This window comes from Meleagris gallopavo, unplaced genomic scaffold (assembly GCF_905368555.1).
Source record: "Meleagris gallopavo unplaced genomic scaffold, MGAL_WU_HG_1.1 scaffold_23, whole genome shotgun sequence".
Taxonomy (NCBI): domain Eukaryota; kingdom Metazoa; phylum Chordata; class Aves; order Galliformes; family Phasianidae; genus Meleagris; species Meleagris gallopavo.
In genome coordinates, this window is record NW_028147037.1 from 14613 (window position 1) to 33409 (window position 18797).

At 65.0% G+C, this 18797-nt stretch overlaps 2 protein-coding genes across 8 annotated transcripts in view; both read right to left on the reverse strand.

Annotated features, from left to right (window-relative positions):
- Positions 1-340: 340 nt before the first annotated feature.
- Positions 341-18797, reverse strand: part of SMARCA4 (SWI/SNF related BAF chromatin remodeling complex subunit ATPase 4) — a 55115-nt gene continuing 36658 nt past the window's right edge. For 4 of the 7 annotated variants that reach the window (XM_085215379.1, XM_085215374.1, XM_085215377.1 and 1 more), the window contains 7 exons: positions 8224-8442; positions 5745-5998; positions 4833-4941; positions 4242-4343; positions 3348-3480; positions 1298-1437; positions 341-522 (listed from right to left, as the gene is read on the reverse strand). In XM_085215379.1, the coding sequence (XP_085071505.1) occupies positions 490-522; positions 1298-1437; positions 3348-3480; positions 4242-4343; positions 4833-4941; positions 5745-5998; positions 8224-8442 (990 nt within the window). In that variant the 3' untranslated portion in view covers positions 341-489. The remainder of the gene's footprint in view (positions 523-1297; positions 1438-3347; positions 3481-4241; positions 4344-4832; positions 4942-5744; positions 5999-8223; positions 8443-18797) is intronic. The other 3 variants (XM_085215380.1, XM_085215375.1, XM_085215378.1) reach the window with 1 other exon arrangement.
- LOC146541905 (uncharacterized) lies at positions 9871-16296 on the reverse strand. Its single transcript, XM_085215382.1, has 4 exons — positions 16074-16296; positions 11188-12471; positions 10246-10819; positions 9871-9907 (listed from the first exon to the last, which is right to left on the reverse strand). Exons 1-4 carry the CDS (start codon positions 16294-16296, stop codon positions 9871-9873), a joined length of 2118 nt encoding a protein of 705 aa, XP_085071508.1.

Here is an 18797-nt window from a genome sequence, read left to right on the forward strand (position 1 = left end):
ACTCGTTGAGTCTCTTCCCAATTAATCACCTTGTGTTGGATCTCCGCTTAATTAATTGCCGCTTGTTGAGTCCGTTTCATTAATCACTTGTTGAGTCTCTGCCCAGTTAATGACCTTTCATTAAGTCTGCTCAATTAATCGCCACTCGTTGTGTCTCTGCCCAATTAATGAGCTCTTGCTGAGTCTCTGCTCAATTAATTGCTACTCGTTGAGTCTTTGCTCAATTAATGACCCTTCGGGGAGTCTCTGCTCAATTAATCGCCACTCATTAAGCCAGCGCCCCGTTAATGACCGCCCTCCCCCGCCCCCCGGCGCGGTGCCGCAGCTCACACGGCGCTCATTACCGCTCATTAATTTATTACCGATCAGATCCAGTGACATCGACCGCCGCGGGCGCAGCGCGGCACACAGAGAGCACCGGAAGTGCCGCCACCGCCGCCCCCCGCCGCCCCGCAGCGCCCACAGCGCCCCCCAGCGGCCGCGGCTCCGTCAGTCCTCCTCCGTGCCGCTGCCGGAGCGCTCCTGCGGGAACAGGAGGGGCGTCAGGGAGAGGAAGGGGGGCACCGGAATTGGGGTCCGGAATGGGGGTCCGGAATGGGATATTGGGGTCGGAACCGGGACTGAGGAGTGGCGGAGGGGTCCTGTGGGGGTAGAGAGTGAGGGGCTGGGGGTTGAGATTGGGATGGGATGGGATGGGATGGGATGGGATGGGATGGGATGGGATGGGATGGGATGGGATGGGGAGTGTGGGGGAAAAGGGGCGGGGGGGGGAAGGGAGAGGGAAGGGGTTTGGGGGAAAAAGAGGGGGAAAAGGAAAAAGGAAAAGGGTTTGGGGTGAGAAGGAAAAGGGTTTGGGGTGAGAAGGAGGAAATGGGGTTCGGGGCCGGAAGGAAGGAGTTTGTGGGGGAGAGCGAAGAGGGAAAGGGTTTGGGGGTGGGAGGAGGGATTTTAGGAGCAGGAAGGAGGAAGAAATGGGGCGGGGGGGCAGAAAGGGGAACTTTGGGAGGGAGGAGGAGGAAGGAACGGGTCGAGGAGCGGGAGGGAAACGGGCTTTGGGGGAAGGAGGAGGGTGGGGGGCAGGAGAAAAAGGGTCTGGGGGCAGCAGGAAGAGGAAAAGGGTTGGGGAGGAGGGAAGGAAGGGATTTTAGGAGCAGGAAGGAGGGGAGGAAAAGGGTTTGGGGGCAGGAGGAGGAAGGAGGGGAACCGGGAGCCGGAAGGAAACGGGGCTTCGGGGGCAGGAGGAGGAGCCGGGGGGCTGAGAGGAAGGAGCGTGGGGCACAAAGGGGGGCGGCGTCACCTCCTCCTGCTCCTCGTCGCTGTCGTCGTCGCTCACCACGGGTTTGGCCCTGGAGCCCCGGCTGGCGCGGCGCCGGCCCTTCAGCCGCTCCTGCGCCTTCTCCTTGCGGCCCAGTTTGATCTTCACCTTCACCGAGCGAGCTGGGGGCAGCGCTGCCGCTTGTGGGGCCGCCCCACAGCCACCCCACACATCCCCCCCCCCGGCCCCGCAGCCCCACAGTTCCCCCGTACAACCCCACAGCCCCCACAGCCACCCCACACATCCCCCCCGCAGCCCCACAGCCCCCCCCCACAGCCCCACAGCCCCCCAGCCACCCCACACATCCCCCCCACAGCCCCACAGCCCCCCCAGCCACCCCACACATCCCCCCCACAGCCCCACAGCCCCCCCCTACAACCCCCCAGCCCCACAGCCCCCCCAGCCACCCCACACATCCCCCCCACAGCCCCCCCCTACAACCCCACAGCCCCCACAGCCACCCCACACATCCCCCCCACAGCCCCCCCTACAACCCCACAGCCCCACAGCCACCCCACACATCCCCCCCACAGCCCCCCCCTACAACCCCCCAGCCACCCCACACATCCCCCCCACAGCCCCACAGCCCCCCCAGCCACCCCACACATCCCCCCACCAGCCCCCCCCTACAACCCCACAGCCCCCCCAGCCACCCCACACATCCCCTCCACAACCCCACAGCCCTCCCCTACAACCCCACAACCCCACAGCCACCCCACACATCCCCCCTAGGGCCCCACAGCCCCCCCCAGCCACCCCACACATCCCCTCCACAACCCCACAGCCCTCCCCTACAACCCCGCAGCCCCCCAGCCACCCCACACATCCCCCCCCACAGCCCCACAGCCCCACAGCCCCCACAGCCACCCCACACATCCCCCCCACAGCCCCCCCCTACAACCCCACAGCCCCCCCAGCCACCCCACACATCCCCCCTAGGGCCCCGCAGCCCCCCCAGCCACCCCACACATCCCCCCCACAGCCCCACAGCCCCCCCCTACAACCCCCCAGCCCCACAGCCCCCCCAGCCACCCCACACATCCCCCCCACAGCCCCACAGCCCCCCCAGCCACCCCACACATCCCCCCCACAGCCCCCCCCTACAACCCCACAGCCCCACAGCCACCCCACACATCCCCCCCACAGCCCCACAGCCCCCACAGCCACCCCACACATCCCCCCCACAGCCCCCCCCTACAACCCCACAGCCACCCCACACATCCCCCCCACAGCCCCACAGCCCCCCCAGCCACCCCACACATCCCCCCACGGCCCCCCCCTACAACCCCACAGCCCCCCCAGCCACCCCACACATCCCCCCCACAGCCCCACAGCCCCCCCCTACAACCCCCCAGCCCCACAGCCCCCCAGCCACCCCACACATCCCCCCCACAGCCCCACAACCCCACAACCCCCACAGCCACCCCACACATCCCCCCCACTGCCCCACAACCCCACAGCCCCCCCAGCCACCTCACACATCCCCCCCCACGGCCCCACAGCCCCCCCTACAACCCCACACATCCCACCCCACGGCCTCAGAGCCCCCCCACACATCCCCCCACAACTCCACAGCCCCCCCAGGCACCCCACACATCCCCCCCACAACTCCACAGCCCCCCCAGGCACCCCATACATCCCCCCCCACGGTCCCACATCCCCCCACAGCCCCACAGCCCCCTCCCTCAACCCCACAGCCCCCCCCCCAACCACCCCACACATCCCCCCCACAGCCCCACAGCCCTCCCCAGCCACCCCACACATTCCCCCCACAGCCCCCACAACCCCACAGCCCCCCCCAGCCACCCCACACATCCCCCCCCACACCCCCTCTCCCACCACCCCCCAGCCCCTCCAACCACAGCCCCACGGCCCCCCCCACCCCACAGCCCCTCCCCAGGCTCCCCCCCAGCCCCCACCCCCACGACCCCCCAGCCCCCCTCACTGACCTTCTGCCCCCACCCACCCCGCAGTCCCCCCCAGCCCCCCCCCTCGCCACCCCCCAGCCCCCCCACCCCCATTCGCTGCTCACCCTCCGACTCCGAGCCTTCCTCCTCTCCCTCCTCCTCCTCCTCGCTGTCCTCCCCTTCGCTCTCCTCCTCCTTCTCGATCTTCTGCCGCACGCTGGTGAACACCGACTGCAGCACGATGGAGTCCTCGTAGATCTGTGGGGCGGCAGCGGGGTGAGGAGGGGCACGGAACCCCCCCACGGCCCCTCATCCCACCCCACAGCTCCATTACCCCACAGCTCTGAGATCCCACGTCTCTACGACCCCCCAGCCCTACAACCCCCAGCCATACAACCCCACGACCCCATTCCTTACAACCCCCCCTCTACAACCTCGCCCCTACACCCCCCACTCCTTCAACTCCCAGCCCCATAACCCCCCAGCCCTACACCCCCAGCCCCACAACCCCATCCCTTACAACTCCCAGCCCCACAACCCCCCATCCCTGCACCCCCCACCCCTATAATCCCCACCTCCACAACACCCCACCCCTATAACCCCCAGCCCCACACCCCCCAGCCCCACAACCCCATCCCTTACAACTCCCAGCCCCACAACCCCCATCCCTGCACCCCCACCCCTATAATCCCCACCTCCACAACCCCCCACCCCTATAACCCCCAGCCCTACACCCCCACCCCTATAACCCCCAGCCCCACACCCCCCAGCCCACAACCCCATCCCTTACAACTCCCAGCCCCACAACCCTCCATCCCTGCACCCCCCACCCCATAATCCCCACCTCCACAACCCCCCAGCCCTATAACCCCTCACCCCTACAACTCCAGCCCTGCACCCCCAACCCCCCCAACCCCACCCCCACAGCCCCCAGCCCCACAACCCCTCATCCCTGCACCCCCCAGCCCCACAACCGCCCCCCCCCCCCCCGCCCCCCTCCCCAATTCCGTGCTGCTGACCAGCGACCCCTCCAGGTTGAAGGTCTGTGCGTTCTGGCACAGCAGCATCACGTCCTTCTCCAGGTCGTTCAGGCTGCGGTATTTGTGGTTGCGGATGCGTTCCTATGGGGGAGGGCGGGCAGCTCAGCTCAGGTCCTGGCAGCTCAACTCAGGTCCTGGCAGCTCAGCTCAGGTCCTGGCAGCTCAGCTCAGGTCCTGGCGGCTCAGCTCAGGTCCTGGCAGCTCAGCTCAGGTCCTGGCAGCTCAACTCAGGTCCTGGCGGCTCAGCTCAGGTCCTGGCGGCTCAACTCAGGTCCTGGCAGCTCAGCTCAGGTCCTGGCAGCTCAGCTCAGGTCCTGGCAGCTCAACTCAGGTCCTGGCAGCTCAACTCAGGTCCTGGCGGCTCAGCTCAGGTCCTGGCGGCTCAGCTCAGGTCCTGGCAGCTCAGCTCAGGTCCTGGCGGCTCAGCTCAGGTCCTGGCGGCTCAACTCAGGTCCTGGCAGCTCAACTCAGGTCCTGGCAGCTCAGCTCAGGTCCTGGCAGCTCAGCTCAGGTCCTGGCAGGGCCGCGGAGCGGATCGAGGCGCCGTGGAGAGGCGCTGGGAAGCCCTACCTTAATCTTCTTGAAGTCGACGGGTTTGCGGATGAGCTCGTAGTACTCGGGCAGCTCCTTGCGGGAGGGCAGCTGGATGAACACCTCGCTCAGCTGCCGTCCACTGCTGCTGCAAGGCAAAGGTGCGGCGCGTCGCAGGCAGGCAGCAGAGCGGCACCGAGCTGAGCTGTGCTGTGCTGTTCAACCCCATCCCATCCCATCTCCACCCCATCACATCCCACCCCATCCCATCCCATCCATCCCCATCCCATCCCATCCCATCCCATCCCATCCCATCCCACCCCATCCCATCCCATCCCATCCATCCCACCATCCCATCCCATCCCATCCCATCCCATCCCATCCCATCCCATCCCATCCCATCCCATCCCATCCCATCCCATCCCCATCCCATCCCATCCCATCCCATCCCATCCCATCCCATCCCATCCACCATCCCCCACCACCCCATCCCATCCCACCCCATCCCATCCCCACCCCATCACATCCCATTCCATCCCATCCCACCCCACCCCACCCCACCCCACTCCATCCCACCCCATCCCATCCCACCCCACCCCACCCCACCCCACCCCACCCCATCCCATCCCACCCCACCCCACCCCACCCCACCCCACCCCATCCCATCCCACCCCTCCCATCCCATCCCATCCCATCCCATCCCATCCCATCCCATCCCATCCCATCCCATCCCATTCCCCATCCCATCCCATCCCATCCCATCCCATTCCCCATCCCATCCCACCCCATCCCATTTCCACTCCACCCCATCCCATCCCATCCCCCCCATCTCCATCCCACCCCACCCCACCCCCCCAACCCCCCCACCCACCACCCCCCATCCCACCACCCACCCCACCCCCCCCCCATCTCCTCCAACCCCCCCGCCCCCCTCTCCGGGCCGCCCCTTACCTGTCCTTGTACTTAATGACGGCATCCACGATCTTCTTCATCTTCTTGGTGAGGTTGGGGGGGTTTGGGGAGAGCTTTTCGGCGGGGGGCCGCCCGCGTTTCTTCTGCTTCTTGCTGTCCTCGTCCTTCTCACGGCTGCGGGTGCTGGCGGGGGGGGCGGCCGGGGGGCCCTCGGCGTCGCGCTTCCGTTTGCGGGAGGATTTCTTCTGGCGAACCTCCTCCTCTATCTCCTCCAGGGTGCCCTCCTCGATGGCCTGGGGGGCGGGGGGAGAGGGTGAGTGAGGGGCTGCGCTGGGGGTGGGGGCCCTTGGGGACACTGGGGGCGTGGTGTCCATGGGGCACAATGGGGACACGGAGCCCTTGGGGACACTGGGGACGTGGTGTCCTTGGGGGACATCTGGGGACACGGAGCCCTTGGGGACACTGGGGGCGTGGTGTCCTTGGGGGACATCTGGGGACAAGGAGCCCTTGGGGACACTGGGGACGTGGTGTCCTTGGGGCACAATGGGGACACGGAGCCCTTGGGGACACTGGGGACGTGGTGTCCCTGGGCACAATGGGGACACGGAGCCCTTGGGGACATTGGGGACGTGATGCCAATGAGGACCCAGAGCCCTTGGGGACATCGGGGGACACGGAGGCCTTGGGGACACCGGGGACGTGGTGTCCTTGGGGCACAATGGGGACACGGAGGCCTTGGGGCACAAGGTGTCCCTGGGCACAATGGGGACACGGAGGCCTTGGGGACACTGGGGACGTGGTGTCCCTGGGCGCAATGGGGACACGGAGGCCTTGGGGACACTGGGGACGTGGTGTCCATGGGGGACGTGGTGTCCCTGGGCGCAATGGGGACACGGAGCCCTTGGGGACACTGGGGACGTGGTGTCCCTGGGCACAATGGGGACACGGAGCCCTTGGGGACATCGGGGGACACGGAGCCTTTGGGGCACAAGGTGTCCCTGGGCACAATGGGGACACGGAGCCCTTGGGGACACCGGGGACGTGGTGTCCATGTGGCACAAGGTGTCCCTGGGCACAATGGGGACACGGAGCCCTTGGGGACACCAGGGACGTGGTGTCCCTGGGCGCAATGGGGACACGGAGGCCTTGGGGCACAAAGTGTCCCTGGGCACAATGGGGACACGGAGGCCTTGGGGACACCGGGGACGTGGTGTCCCTGGGCACAATGGAGACACGGAGGCCTTGGGGACACCGGGGACGTGGTGTCCATGGGGGATGTGGTGTCCCTGGGCGCAATGGGGACACGGAGCCCTTGGGGACACTGGGGGACACGGAGGCCTTGGGGACACCGGGGACGTGGTGTCCATGGGGGACGTGGTGTCCCTGGGCACAATGGGGACACGGAGCCCTTGGGGACATCGGGGGACACGGAGCCTTTGGGGCACAAGGTGTCCCTGGGCACAATGGGGACACGGAGGCCTTGGGGACATTGGGGACGTGGTGTCCCTGGGCACAATGGGGACACGGAGCCCTTGGGGACACTGGGGGCGTAGTGTCCATGGGGGACATCGGGGGACACGGAGCCCTTGGGGACACTGGGGACGTGGTGTCCCTGGGCGCAATGGGGACACGGAGGCCTTGGGGACACTGGGGACGTGGTGTCCCTGGGCGCAATGGGGACACGGAGCCCTTGGGGACACCGGGGACGTGGTGTCCCTGGGCACAATGGGGACACGGAGGCCTTGGGGACACCGGGGACGTGGTGTCCTTGGGGCACAATGGGGACACGGAGGCCTTGGGGACACTGGGGACGTGATGCCAATGAGGACCCAGAGCCCTTGGGGACACGGGGGACGTGGTGTCCCTGGGCACAATGGGGACACGGAGCCCTTGGGGACATTGGGGACGTGGTGTCCCTGGGCGCAATGGGGACACGGAGGCCTTGGGGACATTGGGGACGTGGTGTCCCTGGGCACAATGGGGACACGGAGCCTTTGGGGACACCGGGAACGTGGTGTCCATAGGGCACAATGGGGACACGGAGGCCTTGGGGACACCAGGGACGTGGTGTCCCTGGGCGCAATGGGGACACGGAGGCCTTGGGGCACAAAGTGTCCCTGGGCGCAATGGGGACACGGAGGCCTTGGGGACACCGGGGACGTGGTGTCCCTGGGCGCAATGGGGACACGGAGCCCTTGGGGACATTGGGGACGTGGTGTCCATGGGGGACGTGGTGTCCCTGGGCGCAATGGGGACACGGAGGCCTTGGGGACACTGGGGACGTGGTGTCCCTGGGCGCAATGGGGACACGGAGCCCTTGGGGACACTGGGGACGTGGTGTCCATGGGGGATGTGGTGTCCCTGGGCGCAATGGGGACACGGAGCCCTTGGGGACACTGGGGACGTGGTGTCCCTGGGCGCAATGGGGACACGGAGGCCTTGGGGACACCGGGGACGTGGTGTCCATGGGGGACGTGGTGTCCCTGGGCGCAATGGGGACACGGAGGCCCTGCGGCACCTTGAGCCACTGCTTCTCGGTGAGCGAGTCGCTGTAGTCCACCTCCTTGCGGTGCCGGGAGCCGCGGCCGAACATCTTCTCCTCCTCCTCCTCGCAGGTGAGCCGCTCCACCTCGGCGTCGTCCTTGATGATCCACGACGGCAGCTCGTCCTCCTCCATCAGCCGCGGTTTGCGCTTCGGGTTCCGCGCCTCCTCGCGTCGCCGGTCCAAATCCATGCGCTGCGGGGGGGGGACGGCGGGTTGGGGGGGTTGGGGGCATCGGGGGGGGAGCTGGGGGCACTGGGGGGATGTGGTGGCCTTGGGGGCACTGGGGGGATGTGGTGGCCTCGGGGACACTGGGGGGGACGGGGGGTTGGGGGGCTGGGGGCATCGGGGGGGGGAGCCTGGGGGCACTGGGGGGATGTGGTGGCCTTGGGGACACTGGGGGGATGTGGTGGCCTTGGGGGCACTGGGGGGATGTGGTGGCCTTGGGGGCACTGGGGGGATGTGGTGGCCTTGGGGACACTGGGGGGATGTGGTGGCCTTGGGGGCACTGGGGGGATGTGGTGGCCTTGGGGACACTGGGGGGGGAGGTTGGGGGCACTGGGGGGACATGGTGGCCTTGGGGACACTGGGGGGAACGGGGGGTTGGGGGGGCTGGGGGCACTGGAGGGGGGAGCCTGGGGGCACTGGGGGGATGTGGTGGCCTTGGGGACACTGGGGGGGACGGGCAGTTGGGGGCATCGGGGGGGGAGCCTGGGGGCACTGGGGGACGTGGTGGCCTTGGGGACACTGGGGGGGACGGGCAGTTGGGGGCATCGGGGGGGGAGCCTGGGGGCACTGGGGGACGTGGTGGCCTTGGGGACACTGGGGGCAATGCGGGGTTGGGGGCATCGGGGGGGGGGGGAGCTTGGGGGCACTGGAGGGGGGAGCCTGGGGGCACTGGGGGGATGTGGTGGCCTTGGGGACACTGGGGGACATGGTGGCCTTGGGGACACTGGGGGGGACGGGGGGTTGGGGGGGTTGGGGGTATCAAGGGGGCATCCGGGGGGGGGAGGTTGGGGGCACTGGGGAGGGGAGGTTGGGGGCACTGGGGGGATGTGGTGGCCTTGGGGACACTGGGGGGACGGGGGGTTGGGGGCATCCGGGGGGGGGGAGCTTGGGGGCACTGGGGGGATGTGGTGACCTCGGGGGCACTGGGGGGGATGGAGGGTTGGGGGGGTTGGGGATATCGGGGGGGCATCCGGGGGGGGGAGGTTGGGGGCACTGGGGTGACGTGGTGGCCTTGGGGACACTGGGGGGGATGGAGGGTTGGGGGCATCGGGGGGGGAGGTTGGGGGCACTGGGGGATGTGGTGACCTCTGGGGCACTGGGGGGGACGGGGGGTTGGGGGCATCGGGGGGGGAGCCTGGGGGCACTGGGGGGATGTGGTGGCCTTGGGGACACTGGGGAGATGGGGGGTTGGGGGCATCCGGGGGGGGGGAGCTTGGGGGCACTGGGGGGATGTGGTGACCTCGGGGGCACTGGGGGGGACGGGGGGTTGGGGGCATCGGGGGGGGGGGAGCTTGGCGGCACTGGGGGGGGGGAGGTTGGGGGCACTGGGGGGACGTGGTGGCCTTGGGGGCACTGGGGGGGACGGGGGGTTGGGGGCATCGGGGGGGGGGGAGCTTAGGGGCACGGGGGGGATGTGGTGATCTCGGGGGCACTGGGGGGGGACGGAGGGTTGGGGGGGCATATGGGGGGGGGGCTGCTTGGGGGCACTGGGGAGACGTGGTGACCTTGGGGGCACTGGGGATGCTGTGAGGATGGGGGGGGGTTGGGGGCATCCAGGGGGGGTCGGGGGGAGCTTGGGGACACTGGGGGGATGTGGTGACCCTGGGGGCACTGGGGATGCTGTGAGGATGGGGGGGTTGGTGGCACTGGGGAGATGGGGGGGTTGGGGGCATCCGGGAGGGGGTGGGGGGGAGATGGGGGGCACTGGGGGGACGTGGGGATGGGGGGAGTTGGGGGCATCCGGGAGGGGGTTGGGGGGAGATTGGGGGCACTGGGGGGACGTGGTGGCCTTGGGGCCACTGGGGACGGCATGGGGTTGGGGGCACTGGGGGGGGTTTGGCGACCTTGGGGACAGTGGGGGATGGGGAGGGTTGGGGGCACCAGGGGGCACGAGGGACCTTGGGGACACTGGTGGCCTTGGAGGCACTGTGGGACATTGGGATGAGGCAGGGTTGGGGACACTGTGGGGGTGTGGTGGCCCTGGGGGGCCTAGGGGACACCGGGGACACTGTGGGGACATGGTGGCCTCGGGATGCTGTGGGGATGGGGTGGCCTTGGGGGCGCCGGGGGGCACAGGGGGGACTTGAGGGCGCTGGGGGGTTTGGTGGCCTTGGGGACACCGAGGGGACACGGTGGCCTTGGGGACACTGGGGATGCCGTGGGGATGGGGTGGAGCTGGGGGCACTGGGGGGTTTGGGTGGCCTTGGGGACACCATGGGGACACCATGGGGACACGGTGGCCTCGGGAGCGCAGGGGGGACGTTGTGTCCTCGGGGACACCGTGGGGACCTGGTGACCCTGGGGGGGCAGGGACAACGTGGTGTCCTTGGGGACATTGGGGACACTGCAGGGACGAGGTGCCCTCGGGGGCACTGGGGACACACCGGTGTCCCTGGGGGGGGGCAGAGGGGGTCACAGTGGGGTCACAGCGTCTTCAGGGGACACAGCGGGGACACAGCCCCCTTGCAGGGGTGCCTCTGGGGCACAGGGCCATGGGGACACGGTGTCCTTCATGGGGGACGTGGGGTCTTTAGGGGACACTGGGGACGCGGTGCCCTATGGGGACACTGGGGACACTGGGGACACGGTGCCCTATGGGGACATTGGGGACATTGGGGACGTGGTGCCCTATGGGGACACTGGGGACACTGGGGACACGGTGCCCTATGGGGACATTGGGGACATTGGGGACGTGGTGCCCTATGGGGACACTGGGGACATTGGGGATGCGGTGCCCTATGGGGACATTGGGGACATTGGGGACGCGGTGCCCTATGGGGACACTGGGGACATTGGGGACACGGTGCCCTATGGGGACACTGGGGATGCGGTGCCCTATGGGGACACTGGGGACATTGGGGACGCGGTGCCCTATGGGGACACTGGGGACACAGTGCCCTATGGGGACACTGGGGACATTGGGGACACGGTGCCCTATGGGGACACTGGGGACGCGGTGCCCTATGGGGACATTGGGGACACGGTGCCCTATGGGGACACTGGGGACGCGGTGCCCTATGGGGACATTGGGGACACGGTGCCCTATGGGGACACTGGGGACGCGGTGCCCTATGGGGACATTGGGGACATTGGGGACGCGGTGCCCTATGGGGACATTGGGGACATTGGGGACGCAGTGCCCTATGGGGACACTGGGGATGCGGTGCCCTATGGGGACACTGGGGACATTGGGGATGCGGTGCCCTATGGGGACACTGGGGACACAGTGCCCTATGGGGACACTGGGGACATTGGGGACACGGTGCCCTATGGGGACACTGGGGATGCGGTGCCCTATGGGGACACTGGGGACATTGGGGACGCGGTGCCCTATGGGGACACTGGGGACACAGTGCCCTATGGGGACACTGGGGACATTGGGGACACGGTGCCCTATGGGGACACTGGGGACGCGGTGCCCTATGGGGACATTGGGGACACGGTGCCCTATGGGGACACTGGGGACGCGGTGCCCTATGGGGACATTGGGGACACGGTGCCCTATGGGGACACTGGGGACGCGGTGCCCTATGGGGACATTGGGGACATTGGGGACGCGGTGCCCTATGGGGACATTGGGGACATTGGGGACGCAGTGCCCTATGGGGACATTGGGGACACTGGGGACGCGGTGCCCTATGGGGACAATGGGGACGTGGTGCCCTATGGGGACATTAGGGACGCGGTGCCCTATGGGGACATTGGGGACATTGGGGACACGGTGCCCTATGGGGACACTGGGGACGCGGTGCCCTATGGGGACATTGGGGACACTGGGGACACGGTGCCCTATGGGGACATTGGGGACGCGTTGCCCTATGGGGACATTGGGGACACTGGGGACACGGTGCCCTATGGGGACATTGGGGACGCGTTGCCCTATGGGGACATTGGGGACACTGGGGACACGGTGCCCTATGGGGACACTGGGGACGTGGTGCCCTATGGGGACATTGGGGACACGGTGCCCTATGGGGACACTGGGGACGCGGTGCCCTATGGGGACATTGGGGACATTGGGGACACGGTGCCCTATGGGGACACTGGGGACGTGGTGCCCTATGGGGACATTGGGGACACGGTGCCCTATGGGGACACTGGGGACGCGGTGCCCTATGGGGACATTGGGGACGCGGTGCCCTATGGGGACACTGGGGACGCGGTGCCCTATGGGGACATTGGGGACACGGTGCCCTATGGGGACACTGGGGACGCGGTGCCCTATGGGGACATTGGGGACATTGGGGACGCGGTGCCCTATGGGGACATTGGGGACACTGGGGACACGGTGCCCTATGGGGACATTGGGGACACTGGGGACACGGTGCCCTATGGGGACATTGGGGACACGGTGCCCTATGGGGACACTGGGGACGCGGTGCCCTATGGGGACATTGGGGACACTGGGGACGCGGTGCCCTATGGGGACATTGGGGACATTGGGGACACGGTGCCCTATGGGGACATCGGGGCGCAGAGCTCAGGCCGTCCCCATGGGGCGCAGTAGCAGAGCTGCCCCCAACCCACAGCCCCCCCTGGGATGAATGGGGGGGGGTGGGGGGGCTCGTTAGGCCTGCGCCCGCCCGGCCCCGCTAACGAGCATCGCAATGGGGGTCCCCCCCCGACCCCCAACTCCCCTCTGTCCCCTTTGGGGACCGGCCCTCCTGCTGCTGAGCCGCCCCTCTTTTGTCCCCCCCCCCATTTTGGGGGGCTCTTCCAGAAACCTCCCCTCTATTTTCGGGGGCTTCCACCCCATTTTAGGGCCTCTCCCCTCCCTTCTCAGGACCCCATTCACTATTTAGGATCTCCCCCCTATTTGCAAGGACTTTCCCCGCTCTGTTTCAGTGACCCCCCCCGGGGTGTCCCCCCTCTATTTGGGGATCCCTCCCACAGGGGGGTGACAATGACACAGCGATGTCCCCCCCGCTGCGCCTCCATCCCCCCTCTCCCCCCCAAAACCCCCAATGCTTTCAGAGCGCCCCAAATGCTCTGAGACCCCGACCCCACACACGGAGTTGGGCTGTGGGCCCAGACTGGGGCCTGGTGGGAAGCGGATGGGGCCACAGTGGGGTGGGGGCCACTTCCAATGGGTTCCCAATGGGATTTCCAGGGGTTCCCAATGGGTTCCCAATGGATTTCCAATGGGTTCCCAACAGGTTTCCCAATGAGCTCCCAATGGGTTCTCAATGGGATTTCCAGGGCGTTCCCAATGGGAACCCAATGGGTTCCTAATGAGTTCCCAACGGATTTCCAGTGGGTTCCCAATGGGTCCCTAATGAGTTCCCAACAGGTTTCCCAATGAGCTCCCAATGGGTTCCCAATGGATTTCCAGTGGGTTCCCAATAAGCTCCCAATGGATTTCCAATGGGTTCCCAACAGGTTTCCCAATAGTTTCCCAATGGATTTCCAATGGGTTCTCAATGGGATTTCCAGGGCGTTCCCAATGGGTTCCCAATAGTTCCCCAACGGGTTCCTGAATGAGTTCTCAATAGGTTCCCAATGGGTTCCCAATGGATTCCCAATGGCTTCCCCAATGAGCTCCCAATGGGTTCCCAATGGATTTCCAATGGGTTCTCAATGGGATTTCCAGGGTGTTCCCAATGGGTTCCCAATGGTTCCCCAATGGGTTCCCAATGAGTTCCCAATGGATTTCCAGTGGGTTCCCAATGGGTTCCCAATGGATTTCCCATGAGTTCCCAATGGGTTTTCCAATAGTTTCCCAATGGATTTCCAGTGGGTTCCCAATGGCTTCCCCAATGAGCTCCCAATGGGGTCCCAACAGGTTCCCCAATGGGTTTCCCAACAGTTTCCCAATGGGTTCCCAATGGATTCCCAACGGGTTCCTAAATGAGTTCTCAATGGGTTCCCAATGAATTTCCAATGGATTTCCAATGGATTTCCAATGGATTTCCAATGAGCTCCCAATGGGTTCCTCAATGGGTTCCCAATGGGTTCCCAATGGGTTCCTCAATGGGTTCCTCAATGGGTTCCTCAATGGGTTCCTCAATGGGTTCCCAATGGGTTCCTCAATGGGTTCCTCAATGGGTTCCTAATGGGTTCCTAATGGGTTCCCAATGGGTTCCTCAATGGGTTCCCAATGGGTTCCTAATGGGTTCCTCAATGGGTTCCCAATGGGTTCCTCAATGGGTTCCTCAATGGGTTCCCAATGGGTTCCTAATGGGTTCCTCAATGGGTTCCCAATGGGTTCCTCAATGGGTTCCTCAATGGGTTCCCAATGGGTTCCTAATGGGTTCCTCAATGGGTTCCCAATGGGTTCCTCAATGGGTTCCCAATGGGTTCCTCAATGGGTTCCTAATGGGTTCCTCAATGGGTTCCCAATAGGTTCCCAATGGATTTCCAATAGGTTCCACAAGGGGTTCCCAATGGATTTCCCATGAGTTCCCAATGGGTTCCCAGTGGGTTCCCAATGGGTTCCTCAATGGGTTCCCAGTGGGTTCCCAACAGAACACACCACCCAGAGCAGAGGTGGGGTCTCATCTCACCCCCCTGGATGTGACCGCAGGGGTGACGAGGGAGGGGGAACCAGAGGTCCCTTCTGCCCCCCTCTGGGGCCAGGACTGGGGGTCGGGGGGTTCCGTTGGGGGTTTGGAGCAGCGCAGCAGAACCGCCCACCACCAGCAGGCAGAGCAGCACCTCATGCGCACCCTGAACACGTGGAGCCCCTCAGCAACAGGAGGAGCCCCTCACCACCAATGGAAGCCCCTCACCACCAATGGAAGCCCCTCACCATCAATGGAAGCCCCTCACCACCAATAGAAGCCCCTCACCACCAATGGAAGCCCCTCACCACCAATGGAAGCCCCTCACCATCAATGGAAGCCCCTCACCACCAATAGAAGCCCCTCACCACCAATGGAAGCCCCTCACCATCAACAGAAGCCCCTCACCATCAATGGAAGCCCCTCACCATCAATGGAAGCCCCTCACCACCAGCAGAAGCCCCTCACCACCAATGGAAGCCCCTCACCACCAATGGAAGCCCCTCACCACCAACAGAAACCCCTCACCATCAATGGAAGCCCCTCACCACCAATAGAAGCCTCTCACCATCAATGGAAGCCCCTCATCATCAATGGAAGCCCCTCACCATCAATGGAAGCCCCTCACCATCAACAGAAGCCCCTCACCATCGATGGAAGCCCCTTACCATCAATGGAAGCTCCTCAACAGCAATGGAAGCCCCTCAACACCAACAGAAGCCCCTCACCATCAACAGAAGCCCCTCACCACCAACAGAAGCCCCTCACCATCAATGGAAGCCCCTCACCATCAACAGGAGGAGCCCCTCACCATCAATGGAAGCCCCTCACCGCCAACAGGAGGAGCCCCTCACCATCAACAGAAGCCCCTCACCATCAATGGAAGCCCCTCACCATCAATGGAAGCCCCTCACCATTAACAGGAGGAGCCCCTCACCGTGAACCTCCTGGTGCTCCCTGCCAGCAGCCCGCAGCCCTCACTGTGGCCCCCCGGTCTCCCCAATAACAGGCAGCACCCCTCACCACAAACAGGCGGCAGCCCTCCCTGCCACCAGGTGGAGCCCCTCCCCACGACCCCCTGCTGCTCCCAGCCCTCACCAAGAACAGGCAGAGCCCTGATGGCACTCAGCACGGCCACGTGGATCCCTTCCACCACGGCCACGTGGATCCCGTCCATCACAGCCATGTGGGTCCCTTCCATCACAGCCACGAGGATCCATTCCATCACGGCCATGTGGATCCCTCCCACCACAGCCTCATGGGTCCCTTCCATCACAGCCACGTGGATCCCTTCATTCACAGCCACGTGGATCCCTTCCATCACAGCCACGTGGATCCCTTCCATCACAGCCCTGTGGATCCCATCCATCACAGCCCTGTGGATCCCTTCCATCACAGCCACGTGGATCCCATCCATCACAGCCACGTGGATCCCTTCATTCACAGCCACGTGGATCCCTTCCATCACAGCCACGTGGATCCCTTCCATCACAGCCCTGTGGATCCCATCCATCACAGCCCTGTGGATCCCTTCATTCACAGCCACGTGGATCCCTTCCATCACAGCCCTGTGGATCCCTTCCATCACAGCCACGTGGGTCCCATCCATCACAGCCACGTGGATCCCATCCATCACAGCCCTGTGGATCCCCTTCATTCACAGCCACGTGGATCCCTTCCATCACAGCCACGTGGATCCCATCCATCACAGCCCTGTGGATCCCCTTCATTCACAGCCACGTGGATCCCTTCCATCACAGCCACGTGGATCCCTTCATTCACAGCCCTGTGGATCCCATCCATCACAGCCACGTGGATCCCTTCCACCACAGCCACGTGGATCCCATCCATCACAGCCCTGTGGATCCCTTCATTCACAGCCCTGTGGATCCCATCCATCACAGCCACGTGGATCCCTCCCACCACAGCCACGTGGATCCCTTCCATCACAGCCCTGTGGATCCCTTCCATCACGGCCACGTGGATCCCATCCATCACAGCCACATGGATCCCTTCCATCACAGCCCTGTGGATCCCATCCATCACAGCCCTGTGGATCCCATCCATCGCAGCCACGTGGATCCCTAACATCACAGCCACGTGGATCCCTTCCATCACAGCCATGTGGGTCCCTTCCATCACAGCCCTGTGGATCCCTTCCATCACAGCCACGTGGATCCCTTCCATCACAGCCACGTGGATCCCTTCCATCACAGCCCTGTGGATCCCTTCCATCACAGCCCTGTGGATCCCTTCCATCACAGCCACGTGGATCCCTTCCATCACAGCCCTGTGGATCCCTTCCATCACAGCCACGTGGATCCCTTCCATCACGGCCCTGTGGATCCCTTCCATCACAGCCACGTGGATCCCATCCATCACAGCCACGTGGATCCCTTCCATCACAGCCACGTGGATCCCTTCCATCACAGCCACGTGGATCCCTCCCACCACAGCCCTGTGGATCCCTTCCATCACAGCCACGTGGATCCCATCCATCACAGCCACGTGGATCCCTTCCATCACAGCCACGTGGATCCCATCCATCACAGCCCTGTGGATCCCATCCATCACAGCCACGTGGATCCCTTCCATCACAGCCACGTGGATCCCTCCCACCACAGCCACGTGGATCCCATCCATCACAGCCCTGTGGATCCCATCCATCACAGCCCTGTGGATCCCATCCATCACAGCCACGTGGATCCCTTCCATCACAGCCACGTGGGTCCCATCCATCACAGCCACGTGGATCCCTCCCACCACAGCCACGTGGATCCCATCCATCACAGCCCTGTGGATCCCATCCATCACAGCCACGTGGATCCCTCCCACCACAGCCACGTGGATCCCATCCATCACAGCCCTGTGGATCCCATCCATCACAGCCCTGTGGATCCCTTCCATCACAGCCACGTGGATCCCTTCCATCACAGCCACGTGGGTCCCATCCATCACAGCCACGTGGATCCCTTCCATCACAGCCCTGTGGATCCCTTCCATCACAGCCACGTGGATCCCATCCATCACAGCCCTGTGGATCCCATCCATCACAGCCACGTGGATCCCTTCCATCACAGCCACGTGGATCCCTCCCACCACAGCCACGTGGATCCCATCCATCACAGCCCTGTGGATCCCATCCATCACAGCCCTGTGGATCCCATCCATCACAGCCACGTGGATCCCTTCCATCACAGCCACGTGGGTCCCATCCATCACAGCCACGTGGATCCCTCCCACCACAGCCACGTGGATCCCATCCATCACAGCCCTGTGGATCCCATCCATCACAGCCACGTGGATCCCTCCCACCACAGCCACGTGGATCCCATCCATCACAGCCCTGTGGATCCCATCCATCACAGCCCTGTGGATCCCTTCCATCACAGCCACGTGGATCCCTTCCATCACAGCCACGTGGGTCCCATCCATCACAGCCACGTGGATCCCTTCCATCACAGCCCTGTGGATCCCTTCCATCACAGCCACGTGGATCCCATCCATCACAGCCCTGTGGATCCCATCCATCACAGCCCTGTGGATCCCTTCCATCACAGCCACGTGGATCCCATCCATCACAGCCACGTGGATCCCTTCCATCACAGCCACGTGGATCCCTTCCATCACAGCCCTGTGGATCCCATCCATCACAGCCCTGTGGATCCCTTCCATCACAGCCCTGTGGATCCCTTCCATCACAGCCACGTGGATCCCATCCATCACAGCCACGTGGATCCCTTCCATCACAGCCCTGTGGATCCCATCCATCACAGCCCTGTGGATCCCTTCCATCACAGCCACGTGGATCCCATCCATCAC